Raw genomic sequence first — 23047 nt, forward strand, 5'->3', positions numbered from 1 at the left:
TGGAGGATTAACCTATTAGATTCCAAAGTGAGTAGAACAAGCATACTTTACTGTATATACAGACTGATTTTTACGGTTGTGGGTTTAGTAACACTTTTAAAACCTTTAGTACTTTTCTTCTTTTGAATGATAAAAATTGTAGAGCTGAAGGTCCATGCTTATATATGGCCTTATTAAATCATGAGTACATGTAACCCAACTGTTTAGTGAACCAATGCGTGCCATAAGCAAGCATTTGGATGCGGGGACTTTCATTACACATTACACTGTAACTCTCAGTTGAACAAAATGTAATTTCTCTATCGCTCATTGACAGACGTAGTCTTCTTGATTCTCAAGAGCTGGGTTATGTTGTCTCCGCAGGAGTAGGACTAGGCAGAAAGACAAAACGTTCTGGCTCCACCCTAGGGGCAGTCCCTGAGGGTATATCCTCCCTCTCTCTGCTACAGGGAATCAGTTTTTTTCTGTCTAGTCAGGAGTAAGGACCTAAGTTCCTTGCTGGGATCTTTTGGTCCTGGCAAGACTTTTTTTCTTTAAGAAAAAGACATTTTTTAGGTAGTTTTCTCCAGTGTTTTTTTTTTCCTGTGAGATCTTCAAGCAAAAATGCCGGACTGGGCGACACTTGTGGTCACCCCAGCCGGCCTACGAGCGCGCGCAGACCATGGCATTGCGCTTGGTCGGCCGCGACATATTCAAGTAAGTATGCGGGGCCGGGCGACGGGCTGGATGTTGAGATCCAGTGGTCACCCCGGTTTCTGCCTACGAGCGCGTGCAGACCAGAGCTCCGCGCTGGGTCGGCCGCGACGGAGTCCCAGTGAAGGGACTGACTTTGCGAGTTAAGAGTCTCGCTTGGACGCCAGGTACCAGAGAGTCGAGGCGTCCACAAACCCCCACCCCGGTGGAGAGGGTATTGTGAAGAGAGGGTGCCTGTCGGTTCGGTATGGTGAGTAAACGTTCCCTTTTGTTTTCCTCGATATGAGGCAGTATGTATTATGGGCCCCTCCATATATGGTCAGTATATATCTGATACTTACAAGTCCCCCTTGTAATACAGCATGTGTTTGTGGGAAGTAGACTTGGTTTAAGAGCTAACACTCTACCCAGCAGACTGTAACATTACAGCAGACATAGGAGGTATAATCCTACCTTATGTGTAGTGTATCTTCTGTAGATCCATATATCGCCTCTTAGCAGAGATGCAGGTGGATGTGCTGGGAAAACGATTTTGGCGGTCCGCCGCCATTTTGCCGTAGACCGAATGCATGTATGTCCTCAGGTCACGCCGGCCGCCATGTTTTTGGAGTCTTATGTCTCTTCTATGGGGGCGGCCATGTTTTGTGAGCCCAGCTACCTCGTGGAGAGCTGGGAACGCCGGAAGGCGTACACAGGGGGCGGAGCCACGCCTTCTACCCGGGAAAAAGCAAACAGCTCCTTCCAGTCTGTAAAGACAGACGCTGACTGCAGTTGGTTGGAAACTTCACTGCATCGGTTGGTGAGCCTTGGGGGTCCCTCTCTCTCTCTGTGGGATCGAGAAGCAGGTACTCTGAGGGGCGCTATTGCGCTAGGGGGAGACACATAAAAAAAAAAAAAAAAAAAAGAGGTGTATAAGGTTTATGTGATGGCATCGTCAGATGCCTCTTCTGGCTGCAAGGTTCCTGCAGGCCACTGTTTGAGGAGACTGTTGGTCTACCTCGAGGATTTGTGGGGTAGGTCTCATCTGTTTACTCGATGAGTCCTTTGATACTTCTGGTTGGCTCCGGTTGGGCCTTCTAGATTGGATTTTGATTCTGTCAATCCCACCCCTCATTTTGTGGCACTGCTTCTGGATGTCCCAGCTCTTGAGAATCAAGAAGACTACGTCTGTCAATGAGCGATAGAGAAAAATTGATTTTTGTAAGATCTTACCGTAAAATCCTTTTCTCTTAAGCTCATTGACAGACGTAGTACCCGCCCCTCTATCATTGAGTTGGGTTGGGTTAAATTCTCTGTACTGCTTTAAAACAGAACTGATTCCCTGTAGCAGAGAGAGGGAGGATATACCCTCAGGGACTGCCCCTAGGGTGGAGCCAGAACGTTTTGTCTTTCTGCCTAGTCCTACTCCTGCGGAGACAACATAACCCAGCTCTTGAGAATCAAGAAGACTACGTCTGTCAATGAGCTTAAGAGAAAAGGATTTTACGGTAAGATCTTACAAAAATCCATTTTTCAAATGCATTTAACCTGACATTAAACTTTTTCTGCTCATTATGTTTTTAAATTATTTTGTTAAATCAGCTTATACTCAAGTGTTAACTTAAATCTCTATTATTCAAAAACATTCTGGGCTCTAACCTACTGCGGCAAGCCCTGCTAATGATTTTGTACTCTCCTTCCTTAAAAAATGGGAACCAGAACTCAGAGAACCCTTAAGGGCCCATTTACACCAGAATGTGGTGCAGGAAACCCACATTCCATGCACGTTTCCCACATCGGGTTCAAAATGCATTGCATTTGCGATCTGCAGCAAGTGTCAATGCAATGCTAATGACACCCCAAACTCAGGTCATGTTTGTCTACACGGGATTGCAGGGTACAGAAGTATAGTGCAATCCAGTTGCAATGTTGTTGTTTGTTTTTTTTTTTTTTGTTTTTTTTTTTTAAGTAAAGCATGTACTACTCTTGGTGCTGTGCAGTATGATTTTAGTCCATTTCAATGAATAGCCTGCTGGCAATCCACGAAGTCGGCCTCAGAAAATATAGTAGCCTCGGAAACAAACTACAAAGTGCTGATGCGGTGGTATTTAGTACCCGCACGCATTGCAAAATTTTCACCCTCCTACTCTGCAAAGTGCTTTCGGGGTTGCCTGGAGACAGGCACACACCTGCACATTTGGTGGACTTGCCCAATGGTGCTAATGTTTTGGCAGGCCGTCTTCCATATTCTCTCCATCCTGATGGATATTCCGATCTCGCCTGACCACCTACTGGCTCTCTTGAATGTAAAACCGGATAATGTGTCCAAATTCCGCCACAAATTGTTCCTACAGGTCACAACAGCGGCTAAACAAACCATTGCGAAAGCGTGGAAATCCCCACATCTGCCTTTGACTGAAGTGAAACACCGAATCACCAACGCTATGATTCACGCCAAAATCGATGCTGTTCTGACAGATACAGTCGAGAAGTACGATAGAATCTGGCAACCTTGGGTTGACAATTTCCTTCCCCCCAACTTTGATAACTCCCTATTGCTGCCCTGAACCATACCTAGGGACCTAATACCTTCACTCCTTATATACTGGCCCCCCCGGTGATCCTTCCCCTTCCTCTTTTCCCTCTTCTACCCCTCCCCCATTTTATCCTTGTACCCTCCTGTTCCCCCTTCTCCCTGTTTGCCCCCCCCCCCCCCGCCCTGCTTCCTTCCTTTTGCATACATATGATGTAGCATATACAACATCTGAGTTTGTTCTACCTTGTCATTTTAACTACAGTTCACAGGTTACCTGTTCGACTTGTTCCATCATCCTGGCTGTCTGTAGTCCATGTTTTTCCTGTTTGGTAGATACCTGTGAGGTTCCTCTCATCCCCCTGCCTCTTCCCACACGGTACGGTAGACTTGGGTACTGTCCCCTTTTAGCTTACCAATTGGTTGGTTTTGCCTCCCCACCTAGGCACAGTGTGTTCCCTATATGGGGTGCCGATGGGTTGGCGATGCCAATCACTACTCTCTAGTGACCACCCGTTTTGCCGCCCCTTGTCTACTAACCCTCACGATTTGCTGTGGTTACAGTTATTGGTCATGCTCTGTTACCGAGCTTTGTTTACGTTACCTCGCATTATACTGTATGACAAACGTTGTAACTTACTTGCATTATTCAATAAAATACTTGAAACGGAAAAAAAAAAAAAAAAAAGAATAGCCTGAAAGCGCACAGGAATTTGAGTGTGTTCCTGTGTGATTCCTGGTGCGAAACAGTCCTAACACAAGAGCAAAGATTATGTATTATTCTTTGCTCATAAGTTGTCCATTTTATGCATAATCGGCTATACAATTATGACCAGATGCTATATAGTACACATACTTACACAATATATTCCCCTCGGCTTCTTCTAGGTGCTGGAGGTGCAAAAGAGAACAGATACCTTACTTCACACAGTACATTTTATGACTGTCCACTGATATGGCCCTATTTAAAACAGATCAAAAGATTGACCCCTAAACTGACTGGAGTCCTCCTTGAGGGCAATCTTGACACCTTTCTTCTTCATCTTAATCAGCTACCTGGAAAACTGTATAAACATTCATTACTTAGTAACCTTTAAATGCAGTTAGAGCCTGCATACCACTAAAATGTAAGTGAACTGACCATTGGCCAATAGATCTCTGTGGTTATTGAGATTGACCATATGGAGGATCTCACCGCTTCATTAAAACGTAGGGAAGTTTTGTATCGTATGGTTTTACTGGAACGACTTCCAGTTTACACAAGAATACTGCCCTTTCATCTCTTCCCTACTCACACATACCAAATCTCCAGCTGATGGTTGATGTTCTTTGACACATGCCTTTTCTATCCCCCTAGATATAGGACAGAGAGAGGGCTAGTATCATCTATTTTTATTTATTTTATCTACTTTTTCTATTTTGTTTTCTAACTTCTTCCTTTCTTCTTCATTCCCTCTTCCTTACCATTAATTAGTGAATGCATTCCCTCTCCCACCCCACTACTTCCCATTATTTTGTGAATTAACATGCGTGGAGTACTCTAAGAAAAATACATTTTCATATTGCTCTCAACCGGTTTGCTACTCCCAGTGCGGGAATATTTTTCCAACTGGAGAATCTCATTATCCAGTTTGTTCCACAATTCTTAGTAGATTTATGATACATCTTTATGATGTATGCTTTTTGGATGTTTTTTTTTTTTTTTTACCTGTTCTGTACAACAACCTTTGGCTAATAGATGCACCATGTCAGTTGTGGAATCACTAAATTAAGATTTAACAGAAAAATATAAACTCCTATACTTCCCTCTAGCAGAGGTCCCAGGACCAAAGCATTTGGTTTTTGGTTATGTGACCAGAATTGGAGCCACACCAGGTAAGGTATTTCTAGCTTCTTTTATTCTAATTAGGCAACCCAGTTAGGCTAGTAGTAAAAATATTTTTTCTTTTAGGGGGGATAAAAAAATGTTAATAGTGTCTTAGCAGTATTCTGAAAAATCTACATTTTCCTTGAATTGCTCCAGAAAAATAGTATTACTCTTTCGTGCCCGTGAGAGTGCTACCTATGACTGTTAGTTCCAGGTGATTTGTTAATGTCACTACTGTTCTGCTCACTGATATCCTTGCTGTAGTGGGAGCTGTACCTGAGGATATGCAGTGCAAAGATCTCTCGGCTTCTTCTTTATTCTTTCTATTAGGGCTGCACGATATTGGAAAAAAAGTACATTGCGATATTTTTTTTTTTCCAACGATATATATTGCGATATTGAGAGGAAATCATGGAAATATTGCAACAGGGCAGCCTTCTTCTGATTGCAATTGCAGATTGCACCATACAGCCAGGGCAGGCCAGGGTTAATGTTATTGTAGGGATTGACAGTCAGTGTGGATTGGGCACAGTCAGGACTCAGTGGTGGCAGGTGGTAGAAGAACACATGACATCCGTCCAGTCCCACACTTACTGACTCGACTCTTCACTCTGAACTGTTACTATATAAGCTTGTTTCCAGTTCTTCAGTGTCAGCGTGCTGGGGGGAGCCGCTGATTGGTTACAGGGTGGAGCTGAGCTCCTCACTCTAGGATCATATCACCATCAGCTGGAGAACTACGCTAGCTGCTGGCAGGCAGACTGAACGTGCGGGGCGAATGTTGGCTCTGTTCTGCTACAAAGGCTGGCCATACACTATACAATTTTCTTATTCAATTTCCTTTAGATTTACCTTAAACTATGTAGTGCAAGGGCCTGCCTGACTGCATACAAATTGAAAGTGTTTAGGTTTGACCCTATATTACATGGTTTTGGTAAATCTAAAGGAAAGTTGAATAAGAAAATTGTATAGTGTATGGCCAGCCAAAGACTGTGAGTCATCCCAACTTCTCCCTGCCTAATGCCTATGCCTTACATTGTATCTTCGGCAATGTGAATATCGCTCACGCCCACAGTACGATAGTCGATATCACATTGACTATCGTTCAGCCCTACTTTCTATAAAACTGAGCTTTCTCCACCTCCCTCTGCTTCTAAAATATTATGTGTGGTAGAAAAAGTCCCGCTCCTATACCAATACTGTGAACTCCACACAGGGATGGCAAAATAGGGCCCCTTTCACATGGATCAAACTGTGGCTGCAATTTTCTTGCTCAGAATGGGATCTGTCTGCTGATCTCCGCTGAGCAGGTGGATGACCAGTCCATGTTCATTACACTTATGCAGATCGTACACGGACAAAGCCTACACTCTTCTATGGATGATTGGATGTAAACGGATGCCTGTCAGTTTACACCCAACTGCCATCTGATCCGCTGAATGGAAGGTGAACCCATTGGTCTCTTTTTGGCTGATCGGATCGGCTTGGATGTAGGCTGGTGTAAACAGACACATGTCTGTTTACACCCGCCACTCTACAGAGAAGAATGGAGGTTCTGATAGGGGCCACCTGAAAAACAGGCGGACTCAATCAGGATGTCCGTGTGAAAGAGGTCTAAGTGACTAATGGGAAAAAAGATCAGCTGCAGAGAGCGCCCAGACAATACTGGTGACTAGTTCAGGCCTTTTGTTTATTAAAGTAGAAGTTCCGGTCTACCTGCTCACAAAATCCACTGGCATCCTCCGCTTAGACCCTCAAATAACATACCCACTGGGCTCCCACTGCTCCTCCGTGATCCCCTGTGCAGGCCGATCTGCTTATTTTCCATCTAGGCGGCCGGGATCCGGAGCTCCGAGACTGAGGCCTACACCCCTGTTGAAGCCGCGGTCTTTCCTAGCGGTCGCCGCGGCCCGACGTCCGGCGCGGCGGCGGCTACACAGGCCCAAACAGACTGCCTGCCTCCCTCCCACAGGCACCCGCCACCTGCCAGAGCCCACAGGACCCGCCATCCGCCATCCAGGGACTCTATTGGGCAACAAAAGAACACCCAAAGTGGCGGCCTAGCAGCCCTGGAAACAGTGATCTTTCCTGCAGACTCCATCCATCCACCAGAAGCTGGGTAAGCTCCCAACACCTCACACTGCTTACCCAAAGTAAACCCTGAGGGGCGTGGATTGGCACCGGACCCAAATGGCCGCATGTTAGCTCGGCTCCACGCACTGGGGATCTACTAAACGCTTTTTCGGGTGCCTTCAACCTCCAAATCATGCTCAGATCGGGTCGCAGCGCCTCAGCCAGCCGGGCGATGCCTGATCAGGAGACCCAGCTCACGGGAAACATCCCAGCCATCTTCCGCACGCAGAAGAACAGCCAGCGTGCGGCCTCTCCGGCTCCCGCGCCCAGCTCTCCCATGGCGCAACCCTCTATCGCCTCCGGATCCCAGGCTCAGCCGACCACCGCAGTACCCCTTCCGAGCCTCACGGATCTTCAAAATGTGGCCGCGGACATTAAATCCACCTTGGGCTCTGCTATATCGGAACTCACTGCAGAACTACGCTCAGTGACCGCCAGACTTGACGTCACAGAGAAGGCCTCTGCCACTCATGCGGCCGCCATCAAGCAGCTCCAGAGGGGCACGGACCTGTACACATCCCACCTCATCGAGATAAACCGCCACCTTGAGGATCTGGACAATCGGGGAAGGAGGCATAATATCCGCTTGCGGGGCCTCCCGGAGTCTGTGGAACCCCCCGACTTGACCACCTCGCTAACAACGATCTTCAACGACCTCCTCGAGAGACCGGCGGACACCCCGATCGATTTCGAGAGAGCACACCGGGCCCTGCGCCCCCGAGCGGGAGACTCCGACCCACCTCGCGATGTGATCTGCTGCCTGGTGAGTTACCCCCTTAAAGAAGCAATTCTCAGAAAAGCGAGGGGCCGGGATCGCGTACAGTTTGAGGGGACTGAGCTGAAACTCTTCCAGGACCTCTCGCCCATCACTCTGCAAAATCGCAGAGCCCTACGCCCCCTACTAGAAGCCCTCCGCACCAGAGGTATCACATACAGGTGGCGCTTTCCATTTTGCCTCTTTGCCACCTTTCGGGGCAGGTCCGCATCCTTAAAAATCCCTGATGACATACCTGCTTTCTGCGATGCCTTTGACATTCCTGTGATGGACCTGCCCGACTGGTATGGAGAGTTCTACACACCAGACCCCTGGATCTCAGTTACCGTCTCCAATACCCCTAAAGCACAGAGAAGCAGACAACGCAGAAGACGCCTTTCACACCACGATGCTACTCCCATGCGCTCCAGAGATGATCGTCGCTCAAGTCCTCTTCGATCGCCAGCCCGCCAACGGGAGAAGTTGAAGCTCTGAACTTTCTAGCTGATCGCTGATGCCTGACTGATACTTCCTTAAAGGTACTCTTGTCCCATTCCCCCCTTGGTCCTACCCCCCCATACACCTCATACCCCCCTGCTCTGGACTTTGTCATTGTGACTCTATCCAGCTACAACCCCCAGTCCTCGCTGCCCCTTCTGATCCATTTTTCTCTGTCAGTTGGCAGCCGACACCCTTACTGATTTAGACTGCTCCATTGACTCTGATGTCCACATTTCACCCCCCTCCCCCCCTTCTTGGTCATTCGATCCCTCCTATACATCGCCCACGGATGTGTCACTGTTCCCCATTCCCCCCGATATCCTCCCTTGTTTTCCTCTCCCCTTGATTCTCCACAGGTTTTATCATCTCGATTCAGCGCTTCTGAAGACTCAGAACTACTAACCTACCTGACATTGCTCCATGAACCTCGGTGTTCACTGCGAGCCCCATGGATGGCATTTTCCATACATCACCACTGGCTGCTACAGGTTTCCCATTACGATTATTCTAGATATTTAATGTTTAACCTACATGCTGTCTTGTCATTAGCTTATGCCGCCTTTATTTTGTCAGTATTTGCTACTACATGGGGGGAAAGGGAGATGAGCTGCTTTGATTTGCCTCAAACTGCCTAAACTTTGCATGTATTCTTGCTACGACCACACCTTGATGACAAAAGAGATTGAGATGCTGTATTTCATAGGAATGTTATTTATGGTATGATAAGTAGCTCTGGACACTGAACTGTTGGTCGCGGTCCCTCCTAATCCCCCTCCCTCCTCCTCATTAATGACGACTATACCTCCTCCCCAGGACCCTCATTCCCCACTCCCCCTCCCATCCTACTGTTTTCTGTGACTACCTCCCCCTACCTATACAACTCGTACCGCCCGACCAGACTGATGCTGCTCCCCACGATATAATCGCTTTCCTCACCTCCCGGAATACCTACGATCTCCCTTCCAAACCAACACCTCCCCCCTTTTTAACTAAGCTTGTGGACACCAACAATTCCCCTCCAGACACCACTCCTGAGACTGACACAGACCGACCCTGATTTCCCATTAGGCCACATTAACGGGGACAGGGGACTGAATCGGCTCGAGAGTACCTACCGTTAATTCACTACCTGTTTACTTCATGCACAGGCAAGCTAAGATGTTGACCTTGTTGTCCTCTTCCCAGGATACAACCTATCTGTTACAGCTATTGTTACCAGCTTTCTCCCCTGTGTTTACGCTGTATTACACTTCAGGTTCTTTCTTTTTGTTTTATGTCTAATACACTGTTTGAAACTTGTTTATTGTTGGGTATTCGGTATTACCCACCTCAGGCTACCACTTTAATATACCTAATGACCCTCTCTGTCTCACTGATTGTGGCACCCACCGCCATTTATAACACATGCTCTGCTGATCCCCAGTGCGGAGCCGTCCCATGCATAACTTGGGATCGTATCCAGACTATTGTTCCCCACCTCAACAGCAGTTTATACTGTCTGTTGACCTGCGACACTTTGTGTCTTTCCCCCCTACCCCTCCTCTAGCGGCTGGTCATTCCGATTTGCTGATAGAGGGAAGCTAGGGGACCTTATTTGCTCTCCTTTTCCTTGTGTTTTTCTCCGGCCTCCTCCTTCCCGACCCTCCCCACATTAGCCCCCCGCTTTTCCCCTTTTCCCCCCTTCCCTCCTCTCCCCTTGTCTCCCTTCTGGTCCCCCCTACATATCTCCTCTCCCCCTCATCCCTTATCACCCCCCTTTTTTTTATCTCTTCCCCCCTCTGCCCCGTTTCTCTTCTTCTCTGATACACCCTCTCATACTCCCTGATTTGTCTTCCTTTTTGAGTGGACGTCATCATGCCTGCCCCTGCCATGACCAAAACGCAACGCACTATCAAGATTCTTTCGTCCAATGCCCAGGGATTGAACGTTCCTGAAAAGCGCTCACAATTTCTAGCCGAAGCCTCACGTTTGCGGGCCCAAATAGTATTAGTGCAGGAAACTCATTTCAAAACGGGTGATCCGCTTTCCTTCTCTAATAAGCACTTCCCTACAGCGTTTCATGCTACTTCTGAAGGTTCCAAATCACGTGGAGTTTCTATCTTACTTGCTAAACAAGTCGACTTCAAGCCTCTGGACGTTAGATCGGATCCAGAGGGTAGATTCCTCTTTGTTAAAGGCCACCTTAACTCTCGACCAGTGACCCTAGCCAATATATACGCGCCAAATACCAAACAAATACCTTTTTTCCGAACAGTATGCCAGGAACTTGCAGACTTCACTACCGGACTCTTGATATTTGGGGGAGATTTTAATGCCCCTCTCAATCCCCTCCTAGATTCATCAACCGGTGCATCAGTGCTGCCATTCCGGGCACTGCGCCAAATTCACCTTCAACTTCGATCCTTGCATCTTCATGATTCCTGGAGGACGTTATTCCCTAACGATAGGGACTACACATTCTTCTCCGCCCCCCACTCCAAATTTTCAAGAATCGACTACATTTTTCTTTCACAAACAGACCTGCCTTTCCTTTCGGGTGCCACTATTGAACCTAGGATCCTCTCAGATCATAGTCCTATAACCATGACGCTCCGATTCCCTGAACTTGTCACAAAGTCCAAAACGTGGAGATTGAACCCCTCGCTCCTCAAGGATGGGCCAGTTCTCTCCAGCCTGCAGTCTAAACTTAGGGAATACTTCGAGATTAACGACACTCCGGACACCACACCTCTTGTTCAATGGGAAGCACATAAGTGCGTAATTAGAGGCGAACTCCTAGCAATAGCAGCCTCCCTGAAAAAAGAACGCCAACGCGAACTTCAAGACCTATATTCCCGACTTACCGTCCTCGAGACGGCACACAAACGCTCTCATGCCCAAGCAGCCGCGTCGGAACTATCTGAGACCCGTTCGCGCTTGAAAGAACTATTAGGCCTCCAAGCACATCGTAGACTTGTCCTTAGCCGTAAAGTGTTTTACGAACAGGGTAATAAAAGTGGTCGTCTTCTAGCCCGGGCCTCCCGCCCTAAAACTAATCTCGCCTCCATCTATACCATCAGAGATTCGGCGGGCAATCTCCACTCCTCTAATGAGGCTATCGCCCATCAATTTGAGGAATTTTATAAGGGCCTATACAACCTCTCCCCAGCTCCTGGCAGTCCTACCCAGACTGCATCAAGAACATCTCAACTCGAGAATTTTTTCAAATCTCATGGCTTATCCCCCCTATCCACCCAAGACGCAGAAGCTCTTGAATCTCCCATCACCACCGAAGAGCTCACTAGAGCTCTACGCGAGATGAAGCCGGGCAAAGCACCTGGACCTGATGGTCTTCCCCTCCTATACTTTCGGGCCTTTGAGGACATACTCAAACCTCACTTTGTTAGAGCCTTTAGGAGTCTTGCAGAATCCCAGCATCAATCCACGTCGCTTTTGGAAGCCTACATTACAGTGATCCCCAAGGAAGGTAAGGACGAGACGCTAGTTTCCAGCTATCGTCCTATCTCCCTTCTAAATGTAGATGCTAAACTTTATGCCAAGATTTTGGCCAACCGGCTTGTCCCGCTCCTTCCTTCCCTGGTCTCTTTGGACCAAGTTGGGTTCATCCCGGGGAGGGAGGCGCGGGACAACACCACTAGGGCACTTAACGTTCACCACTGGCTTACCTCCCATAACCTCCCCGGTTTCTTTCTCTCCCTGGACGCTGAAAAGGCGTTCGACAGAGTGGCCTGGGACTATCTCTCCTCTATGCTGATATCCATGGGATTGCGAGAGAGAATGCTACTGAGTATACGCGCTCTATACACCAATCAGGTAGCCCGAGTACGGGTTAATGGCCACCTGTCGAACGCCTTTCACCTTTCCAATGGCACACGACAGGGCTGCCCCCTGTCCCCCATCCTCTTTGTACTCTCTCTGGAACCCTTTTTAAATATGATCCGCTCGAACCCCAACATACGTGGAATCCCGATAGGTGACAACACTCACAAGGTAGCGGCATTCGCGGATGATATGCTACTTTTTCTTTCTCACCCGCACGTCTCCCTGCCAAACTTGCTTCAAGACCTTGCACTCTTTCACTCCCTCTCAAATCTTAAAGTTAATTATTCCAAATCCATGGCCCTGAATGTCACTCTACCTAATGTGGACCTGCAGAGATGCAAAACTAATTTCCCTTTCATATGGGCACCAGCGTCCATCCCCTATCTGGGCATACACATACCCCGCCGCCTTGAATCCCTCTTTGACACCAATTATAAACCCTTACTGACAGCTATTTGCAGCGACCTACGGGCGTGGAAGAATATACGCGTTTCGTGGTTTGGCAGGGCCGCCCTACTCAAGATGTCTATCCTTCCCAGACTGTTGTATCTATTCCAGGCGGCTCCCATTCAACTCCCGGCTTCATTCTTCACGACCCTTCGGACTACCTGTTCTAAATTTTTGTGGGATGGGAAACCTCCCAGGATCAAACTCACCCGCCTGATGGCCCCTAAACACAAAGGTGGCCTGGGCCTCCCGGACTTACAGACCTATCACAAGGCATGCATCCTGACCAGACTTCTGGACTGGAATCTTCACTCCTCCAGCAAACTGGTTGTGAATCTTGAAAATTCCTTTTCAGTAATCCCGCTTCACTTACTGGCTTGGATGCCCTTCTCTTCCGTTCCCCTATCTCTTAAATGTCACCCCCTTATTGGACCTCCGCTCCTGGTCCACGACAAGTGGCGCAAAAAGCTCCGGATCAACCCGCGGGTTGGCCCCTTAACCTCTTTGAGGATGAATCCCGCATTTCCACCCGGCAACTCACTTAATTTCCTTCGACACAATTGGCCTCATCAGGAAATACTTGCTCACTGTTTTTTCAAGGATGGAAATCTCCTCTCCTGGGAAGAGATTAATCGCTCCATAACACCATACACTCTTCCACTCTGGTCCTATTTCCAGATTCGACACTTTCTTACTACCTCAGCTACCTCTAGCGATTGGTCGAGACCCCCGACCCCTTTGGAAGCTATCAGCATCCGCGCCAAACCACAGCGACACTTGATTTCGGAACTCTATGGCCACCTACTCGACGCTCCTCCAGTCGCTCTGGCCCCCTTTGCGCAAGCCTGGTCCCGTGACCTCCAACTCTCCCTTTCTGAAAAGGACTGGGAAACTATGTGCCGCTCGGTTCACCGGGCCTCTATTAACGTCACCACCCAGGAAAATGGATATAAAATCCTAACGCGTTGGTACAGGACGCCAGATAGAATTCATAAATTTCAACCTGGGGTTCCCGACACCTGTTGGAGGTGCCGTCAGGAAACCGGATCCATGCTTCACATCTGGTGGTCCTGCCCCAATATCCAGCCTTTCTGGGAGATGGTTCACAGGTTGGTGCGTGAGGTCACGTCTTATGACCTTCCCCTGACCCCCGGCCATTTTCTTCTCAACCACGTCCCAGCCACTCAAAACACACCCAGGCCGATCCTTGCCCGCCACATGCTAACTGCTGCTAAACTATGCCTGCCATGCCATTGGAAATCAACCTCCATTCCATCTTCTAGGGAATGGTTCCTTAGACTCAATAGAATTGAGGAAATGGAGGAATTAATCAGCATTTCAAATGATCAAATCCACAAGTTTTCAGCCCTATGGATAGATTGGATCAGATTCAAGGATACCGCCACTTACAAATCAATTATGGAAACCAAAGACAACACTTCATGATTTAATTGATACACCTTTGATCATATACTGTTCCTTTTCATCCCCGCCTGCCCTCTTTTCTTTACTTTAACCCCCACTCACCCCCCTCTACATCCCTTGCTCCCCCCCCCTCCTCTTCCCCACCCCTCACCCCTCTTCCCCTTCCCCATCATTCCCACCCGTTCTGTTGTTTGTCTGTTTGTCTCCTCTTCTTGGTAAAAATTGATTACCTATCCGATAATTAGTGGGTACTAGCTTGCATCCCGGCCATATTCAACCCCTGCCCTATGTACAACATGGATAGCACTTCCCAGTTAATGGTGCCGCTGTGGCACATGTTGCCTTCCCCACGCATATCCTTAACTAATATGGCCCCCTGCCTCAGGTAACCCCGATTTTCAGTTTAGACGGACTCGTGGCCATGTTATCTGTATGACTACTCTCCATGAACCCACTGTTATAACGAAGATGTTTATTCCGCTTAATTTTTGCCATGTTATTTCAAGTTTGTGTTATCTTACCATTCACTCTTCTTTATTTGTGTATACATTCCATGCTTTTGTACTTATGTGTAATGTATATTATGTATGTTTTCTATTTAAAACTCAATAAAAAAAAAAAAAAATTTCTTATGGAAAAAAAAAAAAAAGGAAAAAAAAAAATAAAGTAGAAGTTCCCCCTAAAGCTAAAATCTGTAAATCTACATGCATCCACAATCTAACACTAATCTGTCTAGCCCTGTAAAGAAGAAATAACTATACATAACTTTTTCTGAAGCCGGTCCCACGCTAAGCTGTTAGTGGCGGCTTTCCTTTGGATTTGGGTGTAGAAGAGGCAGCTGACAACGGAAGCCCCATAGTAACTCTATTGGTGACGTCACTTCCCAATTGTTGTCGGCTGTCTCTTCTGCAGAGCTTCCATCACCGGAGACCAGATCGGCTTAAGAAAAGGTATAGTGATTTCCTCTTTACAGGGCTAGTCTTAGATTGTGGATGCCAGTAGATGTACAGATTTTAGTTTTACGGTGAACTTCTACTTTAATACAGCTTTATGTTAACACTGGGGTATAGGTCCACATGGATGTCTTGTGGTAAAATGTATGTAGTATTGTCCAATTAGTGATATTAAATCATATCTCTAACTGAAATTTGTAAGCAACATAATTATTTAAAGATTATGTTATGAAGACAATAATTAGCCAAGCTCTAGTCTCTTGTAAAGCATTACACATGGCACTAATGCCACTTCAGTAGTGGAGGGTTTAAATCAAAGTCTTTCATGTTGTCTTCAGCCAAGTCAATTCTGTGCCTGTCATTTTTTTTTACTCTAGGTTCTAGATGCCAACAAGTGCTTTGAAAAGCAATCACATTCAGCTCTGTCTCTCCAGCTGGCAGCTTATTACTACAGCCTGCAGATCTATGCCCATTTGGCACCATGCTTCAAGGACAAGTGCCATCCTCTCTACAGGGTAAGTTCACTGAGCTGTCTGTTTCCCCTCCACTCCACAATGCAGGTGATCTGATAAAAAGGCTTGCGGCATAAGTTATATCTAATTAAAGAGCTTATTTTTTTTTATTGCATCGCTGAATACTGTGTCATATTTCTTCAGATCTAGGCCTGGCAGCAAAAGATGCAAGGCGTGTGTTACAGGCTTTGCTTTTCACATTGTTTATTTTGGTTTCATGTATTCATTTTATTTCTTGAATAATGTATAAAATATTATGATGAGGTTGATGTGAAGGATAATAATCTTTAGTTTACTTTTTTGCCTTACTCCTATTCCTGTCTGTATATGCTTAAATGTTGCTGGTGCAATATATGTCATTATTCAAGTCAGTTGGTATCTATCTGTCTTCATATTTAAAGTAGAACTCCAGGTCTATACAAATTCCAAACGACTCCATTACTCATATAAATAAAGTAAACCTGTCACTATGCTTTGGGCATTTAGGCATATCCTTAAAGTGATCCTGTAATAAGGTCAGCAAACTAAATGTAAGCCAGTCTGTAACAGATCATGATGTGTACTTATCTTTCCAGTGGCCCATGTATGAAAACTCCACTGTTGCAGATCTCTGGCTGCCTCTGGTATCTGGGTATGTCAGATACCTGGGCCCCTGCCATGTGCTGTGGGAGCAATTCACCCTCAAGGCTTACTGAAGCACTGAAGTCAGTTCCTTAGCAACTTTAGCTCCCTATCCTAGCAGTGACTTTGCAGCCCATCAGCCTTCTGATGTATACCTGGGGCAACTGCTGTGTTTACATTAGAGGTTAAAAAGGTAGACAAGTCATTGTTGGGGGAGGGAGAAGTGATCTTTAACCACTTAAGCCTCGGAAGATTTTACCCCCTTCCTGACCAGGGCCTATTTTGCGATTTGGCTCTGCGTGAATTTAATGGACAATTGCGCGGTCGTGCGACGCTGTACCTAAACAAATTTGGCGTCCTTTTTTTCCCACAAACAGAGCTTTCTTTTGGTGGTATTTGATCACCTGTGCGATTTTTTGATCATTCGCTATAAACAAAAAAAAAGAGTGTAAATTTTGCAAAAATAACAATATTTTTCACATTTTTTTATATGAAATTCCCCCCCAAAAAATGTAAAAATCAAAATTTTTTAACATTTTATGCCAATTTTTTTTTTACCATATGTTTGGTAAAGAAAATCGCAAAAAGCTTATTTTGATTGGTTTGCGCAAAAGTTATTGCGTTTACTAACAAAGGGAAAGATTTTTGACATTTTTGTTGTTTTTGTTTTTTAACGCGTAATGGCGGGACTGCGACATTGGGGCGGGCAGATCGGACCCTTGACTGAAATTTATGACACTTTTGGGGTTACCAGTGACATTACTACAGTAATCAGTGCTATACATATGCACTGTTACTGTAAAAATGACACTGGCAGTGAAGGAGTTAACTGTATTGGAGAGGGAGGGGTTAAGTGTGTCCTAGGGGCGTGTTTCTAACTGTGATTGGCTGTGGCTTGATGTGTAAGAACAGTGATCAACGGTCCTACATAGTAGAACCGTTTGATCTCCATTCATACACAGGGAGAACTGACAGGCAGCTTTGTTTACACTAGCTGCCTGCCTTTCTCCCGCTGTCACGGACGATCGCGAGTGCCCAGCGGACATCGGGTCCGCCGGGCACACCCGCGGGGGGGTCCGTGACCGAGCGGGAGCACGCATCCGGTGGCGCGCGCGCTCGCTCGCTCCCAAAACCCTTACAGGCTAGCGACGTAGCCCTACGTCGCTCTGCCTGTGAGGGGCTGACTGCCGGCGTAAATAGTCGTACGGCAGTCTGCAAGTGGTTAAGTCCCGGGTCACACTAAACGTTACCTCAGCAAGATTTTAAAGCCACCAGGCATTTCAATTCCATGTTCGGCTTGTCAACATCTGTGTGATTTCATGCACAGATGTGAAAGTAAGTCACACATAAAATCACCAAAAAGAGTGCAGGAACCTTTTTTCAAATTGGTGTATATCAGTGTCAAACTGATTTGAACGGTTCCATAGGCACAAATAGGGTGCAACTTATCATGCAATTTTCAACTGGCAAACCACTTGACAAGTCACACTGGTGTGGACGAGGGCTAAAACTACTTAGAAACTGACAAAAAATATTGTTTAGTGTCTCTGGTTTGAACTTGAAGAATGAATTGCTCCACAGTGTTTGTAGCAATAGAGATTAAACACGGTTTAATTTAAAAGCTCATTTACTGCTTGGTCTCAGATTTACTTCCATTCATTTTAATAGAAAATGCATTTGGGAAGAAACTTACATAGGCCTAATTAGGCCCTAAATATCAATCACCTAGTCACAGGTTTCCTTTAAGGCTGGATTCACAGTCTGATGCATCCCTGTTCTCCGTTTCATTGGCAAATCCGGCCCAAATTTTTACAGGAATTTGGACCTGAAGCGGAGCCAAAGACGCACAGAACCCCTGTGCAATCTGCCACAGAGATGTGTGAACCGGCTCCATTGAGAGCCGGTTACAATCTCCTGTCATGCGAATTGGATGTGGGGAAACCTTGGGAAGGAAGACTGGCAGTATGTCTCAGTGGGAAAAACCCAGGAGCATCTTTCAATCAAAATTTATGTATTTTACCTTGTAAACCATTTTTTCTGGTGCCTTAAAAGTCCCATCCATTATTGTACTACAGTGTTTTCACGTTTTCGGTGATCACAGGATCACAGTAATCCCCCCGTGCTTTGCTTCAATAACTGCAAAGTGTGAACAGTAAGCCCTATTTTACACTTGCGTTAATTAGTAAAGCGCCTACTATTTTATTATGGACTTGTGTTTTATTATTGATGCTTTTATAATGCTTTAATGAAACTTGGCAACTACTGTGTGTGTTGGTTTTCTGTTTGTATAAAAGGTCAAGCAATGTTAAATGGAAAGTGATGATGAAGTCACCAGATTTGACATGTGGTTAGGTGTTGGTGTGGTTTCTGGTGTGCTTTTTTTTTGGTGGCTCATTAACCACTTGCCGACCGCCGCACGACTATCTACGTCGGCGGTCAGCCCCTCACAGGCAAACTAACGTAGGGCTACGTTGCTTGCTTGTGAGGGTCTAGGGAGCGAGCGCGCGCCGCCGGAGGTGCGCTCCCGCGTGGTCACGGACCCCCCCCCGCGCGTGTGACCAGCGGACCCGATGTCCACCGGCCACTTGGCGATCGGCGGGGGAGAGGGAGAATGTCAGGCAGCTTGTGTAAACAAGCGACCTGTCATTCTCCTCGCTGTAAAGACACTGATCAAACGGATCTAGTATGTAGATCCGTTGATCAGTGTCTTTACAGCTCAAGCCACAGCCAATCACAGTAGAAAGCACGCCCCTAGGGACACACACAGCCCCTCCCTCCCAAATAAAGTTAACCCCTTCACTACCAGTGTATTTTTACAGTAACAGTGCATATATATAGCACTGATTACTGTAGAAATGTCACTGGTAACCCCAAAAGTGTCACAAATGTCAGTCAAGGGTCCGATCTGTCCGCCGCAATGTCGCAGTACCGCAAAAAAAATCGCAGATCGCCGCCATTACGCGTTAAAAAAAACAACAAAAATGACAAAAATCTTTCCCTTTGTTAGTAAACGCGATTACTTTTGCGCAAACCAATCAAAATACGCTTTTTGCGATTTTTTTTTTTTTACCAAACATAGGTAGCATAAAACAAATTGGCCGAAAATTTTTTTTGGGGGGAATTTCATATAAAAAAATGAAAAATATTGCTATTTTTGCAAAATTGACGCTCTTTTTTTGTTTATAGCGCGTGATCAAAAAATCGCACAGGTGATCAAATACCACCAAAAGAAAGCTCTGTTTGTGGGAAAAAAAGGACGCCAAATTCGTTTATGTACAGCGTCGCACGACCGCGCAATTGTCCGTTAAAGTCACGCAGTGCCGAATCGCAAAATACCCCCTGGTCGGAATGGGGGTAAAATCTTCCGGGGCTTAAGTGGTTAATAGTTTCCTGGCTTATTTGCACCCTCTCTTAGCAGTGACTCAGCTCAGCAGTTTCCTGGCTCAGTGGATCTCCCCCTCAGCATGTCCCTGACTCAGTAGTTCCCCTGGTTTGGTAGATCATCTGCTCTGCAATCTCCTAGCTAAGCAAATCCCCGGCTCAGTAATACCCAATCTCCAGTGATAAGTCTTTAACCCTTTATGTATATTTTTATATCCTCTAACTTTGAGGTAGCATTTGAGATGTACCATATGATCAAAAAGTTTAACAAGCTCACTAATACTCTTGTAAAAATGTGTCCTGCTGCTTACCCAAGCTGTTTTTGTTCTTCCAGTGCAATTTTGGCCCCGTAGAATGTGCACACAAACATCAAAGTTGTACTACATAATCGCACAAAAAATCAATTCCAAATCTTATCGCAGCAGTGTGAACTTAGCCTCAAATTAAAACTCAGTTGCACATAGGAGCACAATTATAAGTACAGGATCAGGACTCGTAAGCTACCAGTACTGAACACTTCTTGGTTCATTGTATGAGAGGAAGGGCAGTGGATGATTGGTTCTCTGTTTTAAACCTCCATATGTAGAACATATAAGAGGTACCTTTTGATTCCACTGTAATACTGACCTGTCACCATCTGCTCTATGATTAAAGAGCAGTACTTCTCTATTAGAGGGTGAAGTTCAACCCTTTAACTATGGCAGTGTTTCTCAACTCCGGTCCTCAAGGCACACTAACAGGCCAGATTTTAAGTATTACTTTGGGGAGATGCAGACTAGAATACGGCAATCACTGAGCAGCAAATGATATCACCTGTTTCTTTAAAACATGGCCTGTTAGTGTGCCCTGAGGATCGGAGTTAAGAAACACTGAACTATGGGGTATAAAGATGAACTAATGGTCATGCCATCACTCTATGAGCTCCAGAGAGCGAGAGCAATAAGGCTCTATGATAAGGACCCATATTTACTGCTTCATAGTGGGCTTCTGCACCCCCCTGTGAAAATAAAGTTCTCCACAAAGCAAATATATAAATACAACTGAAGAAGTGACTTACAGTACTTCCTAACCCTGTTACAGCTATGGACAAATTGATTATACAATTGCCACCTGGACAAGAAAGCACAGACAACAATAAAAATGATGTCACAAGTTCTAACCCATTCCCACTGTACTAAAAATTGTCAATGTTACTTCCTTTCCTTAAAGGAAGTAGGAGCAAATCACAGTAATAGAAACCTGACAGAGGCTCAAACCCTTCTCTGCCTTGTCCAAAGCTAAATGAAAGGTTATAACAGAATCTGGGCTTATAATATACACTGTAAAAAAAAAAAAAATAAATAAAGAAACACTTTGAAACCACATCAGATCTCAATGGGGAAAAATATGCTGGCTATCCATACGGGCTGGGTAATGTGTTAGGAATGAAAGAATGCCATGTCATTTAATGGAAATAAAAATTATCAACCTACAGAGGGCTGAGTTCAAAGACACCCCGGAAATCAAAGTGGAAAAAATTATGCAACAGGCTAGTGCATTTTGCTGAAATTTTAATTGCAGTAACTCAAAATGGTACTCAGTAGTTTATAAATATGTGAATGGTCGTTGGAGAGACCTAGATCATGTAGTTAGATATCCCTACAATCCCGAATGAGACGTAATAAATAAAAGGCACAGGTATGGCAAGGTCCAAGCATCCAAAGAAGAAAGGACCTTATCCACACCATAAAATAAGAGGGATGGTGGAGAGGGTATCTAAACCAGTGCGTCTGAGCATCAAAGATAATCACCACATATGTTAAGTAGAAAATATACACTCATTTTATTGATAAATACATAAAAAATTCATTAAAATAGATGAAACTGATTCATAACCTGACATCACATATCTCATAATGATTGCACAGGCACATATTATAGTCACAACCGATAGGGACGGAGCTGGTGCGTTTCGCTGTAGTAGCTTTCTCAAAGACCCCTTAGAGATCCCAGGTTGACTATTACAAAAGAAAAATACATAATAATTAATTAAATTATTACATACAAAATTGTAAATAATGACAAATAATCATTCCTTTTATCCATATACATCATCTTGTATAAACATTAGATGCTCACCAAAAGTGCAAGTGCTACCAATATGAGGCTATGAATCCACGGCATCAGCCGCCCATCAGGCGCTCCAGGCGGCCGATGGGTATGACCACGTGAAGGTATCCCAGGGTAGATCCCCAGGCCCCGCAAAGGAAGAATGCCGAGTCCCATACCCTCAGAAGGAAATATTTCCGGTATATATCCCCCCTTTGCTATGGGTCGATATATACCGAGCCAAATAGTGCCCATTTTGCACCCTGTGAGATATGCGTTGTCATTTCGGTGATTATATATATATATATATATATATATATATATATATATATATATATATATATATATATATATATATATATATATATATATATATATATATATATATATATCTATGGGGATATGATCTACCGTTGGGACCCTTTTATTATAAACTTTCATAAGTCACAAATGTAAGGGTTTTTTTTTTTTTTTATAAAACTCAAAAAAGTTTGGTGTAAAGTTTTAAAAAAATAAAATATATTCCTAAATATCCATATGCAGTTTTAAATCGAAATAACCAGCTACAGAGGATATAAAAAGTCTACACACACCTGTTAAAATGTCAGGTTTCTGTGATGTAAAAAAAAAATAGACCAAGATAAATAATTTCAGAATGGATTCCACCTTTAATGTGACCTTTAAACTGTACAACTCAGTTGAATAACAAACCAAAATCTTTTAGGTGGAGGGAAGTAAAAGTAAAAAAACTAAAATAATATGGTTGCATAAGTGTGCACACCCTTAAACTAATACTTTGTTGAAACACCTTTTGATTTTATTGCATCACTCAGTCTTTTTGGGTATGAGTCTTATCAGCATGGCACATCTTGACACTCCAAATCTGTCAGATTGCGAGGGCATCTCCTGTGCACATCCATTTTCAAATCATCCCACAGACTTTCAATCAGATTCAGGTCTGGGCTCTGGTGAAGCCATTAACTTTGTTGATTTGGATGTATGCTTTGGGCCATTGTCATGCTGAAAGATGAAGTTCCACTTCATGTTCAGCTTTCTAGCAGAAGCCTGAAGGTTTTGTGCGAATATTGACTGGTATTTGGAACTGTTCATAATTCCCTCAACCTTGACTAAGGCCCCTAATAAAGCTGTAGAAAAACAGCCCCCTAAGCATGATTCTGCCACCGCCATGTGGGTATGGTATTATTTTGGTGATGTGCAGTGTTGTTTTTGTGCCAAACATATCTTTTGGAATTATGGCCAAAGTTCAACCTTGGTTTCATCAAGACTATAAAACATTTTCGCTCATGCTTTTGGGAGACTTCAGATGTGTTATTGCAA

At 45.1% G+C, this 23047-nt stretch overlaps 1 protein-coding gene across 1 annotated transcript in view; it reads left to right on the plus strand.

The window, feature by feature from the left end:
• The window catches only part of NBAS (NBAS subunit of NRZ tethering complex), a 1303215-nt gene that overhangs the window by 688421 nt on the left and 591747 nt on the right, over positions 1 to 23047 (plus strand). Inside the window, exon 40 of the mRNA XM_082252487.1 lies at positions 15485 to 15622. Within this exon, the coding sequence (XP_082108613.1) occupies positions 15485 to 15622 (138 nt within the window). The remainder of the gene's footprint in view (positions 1 to 15484; positions 15623 to 23047) is intronic.

Source organism: Pelophylax lessonae (genome assembly GCF_965119305.1).
Source record: "Pelophylax lessonae genome assembly, chromosome: 3".
Classification (NCBI taxonomy): Eukaryota; Metazoa; Chordata; class Amphibia; order Anura; family Ranidae; genus Pelophylax; species Pelophylax lessonae.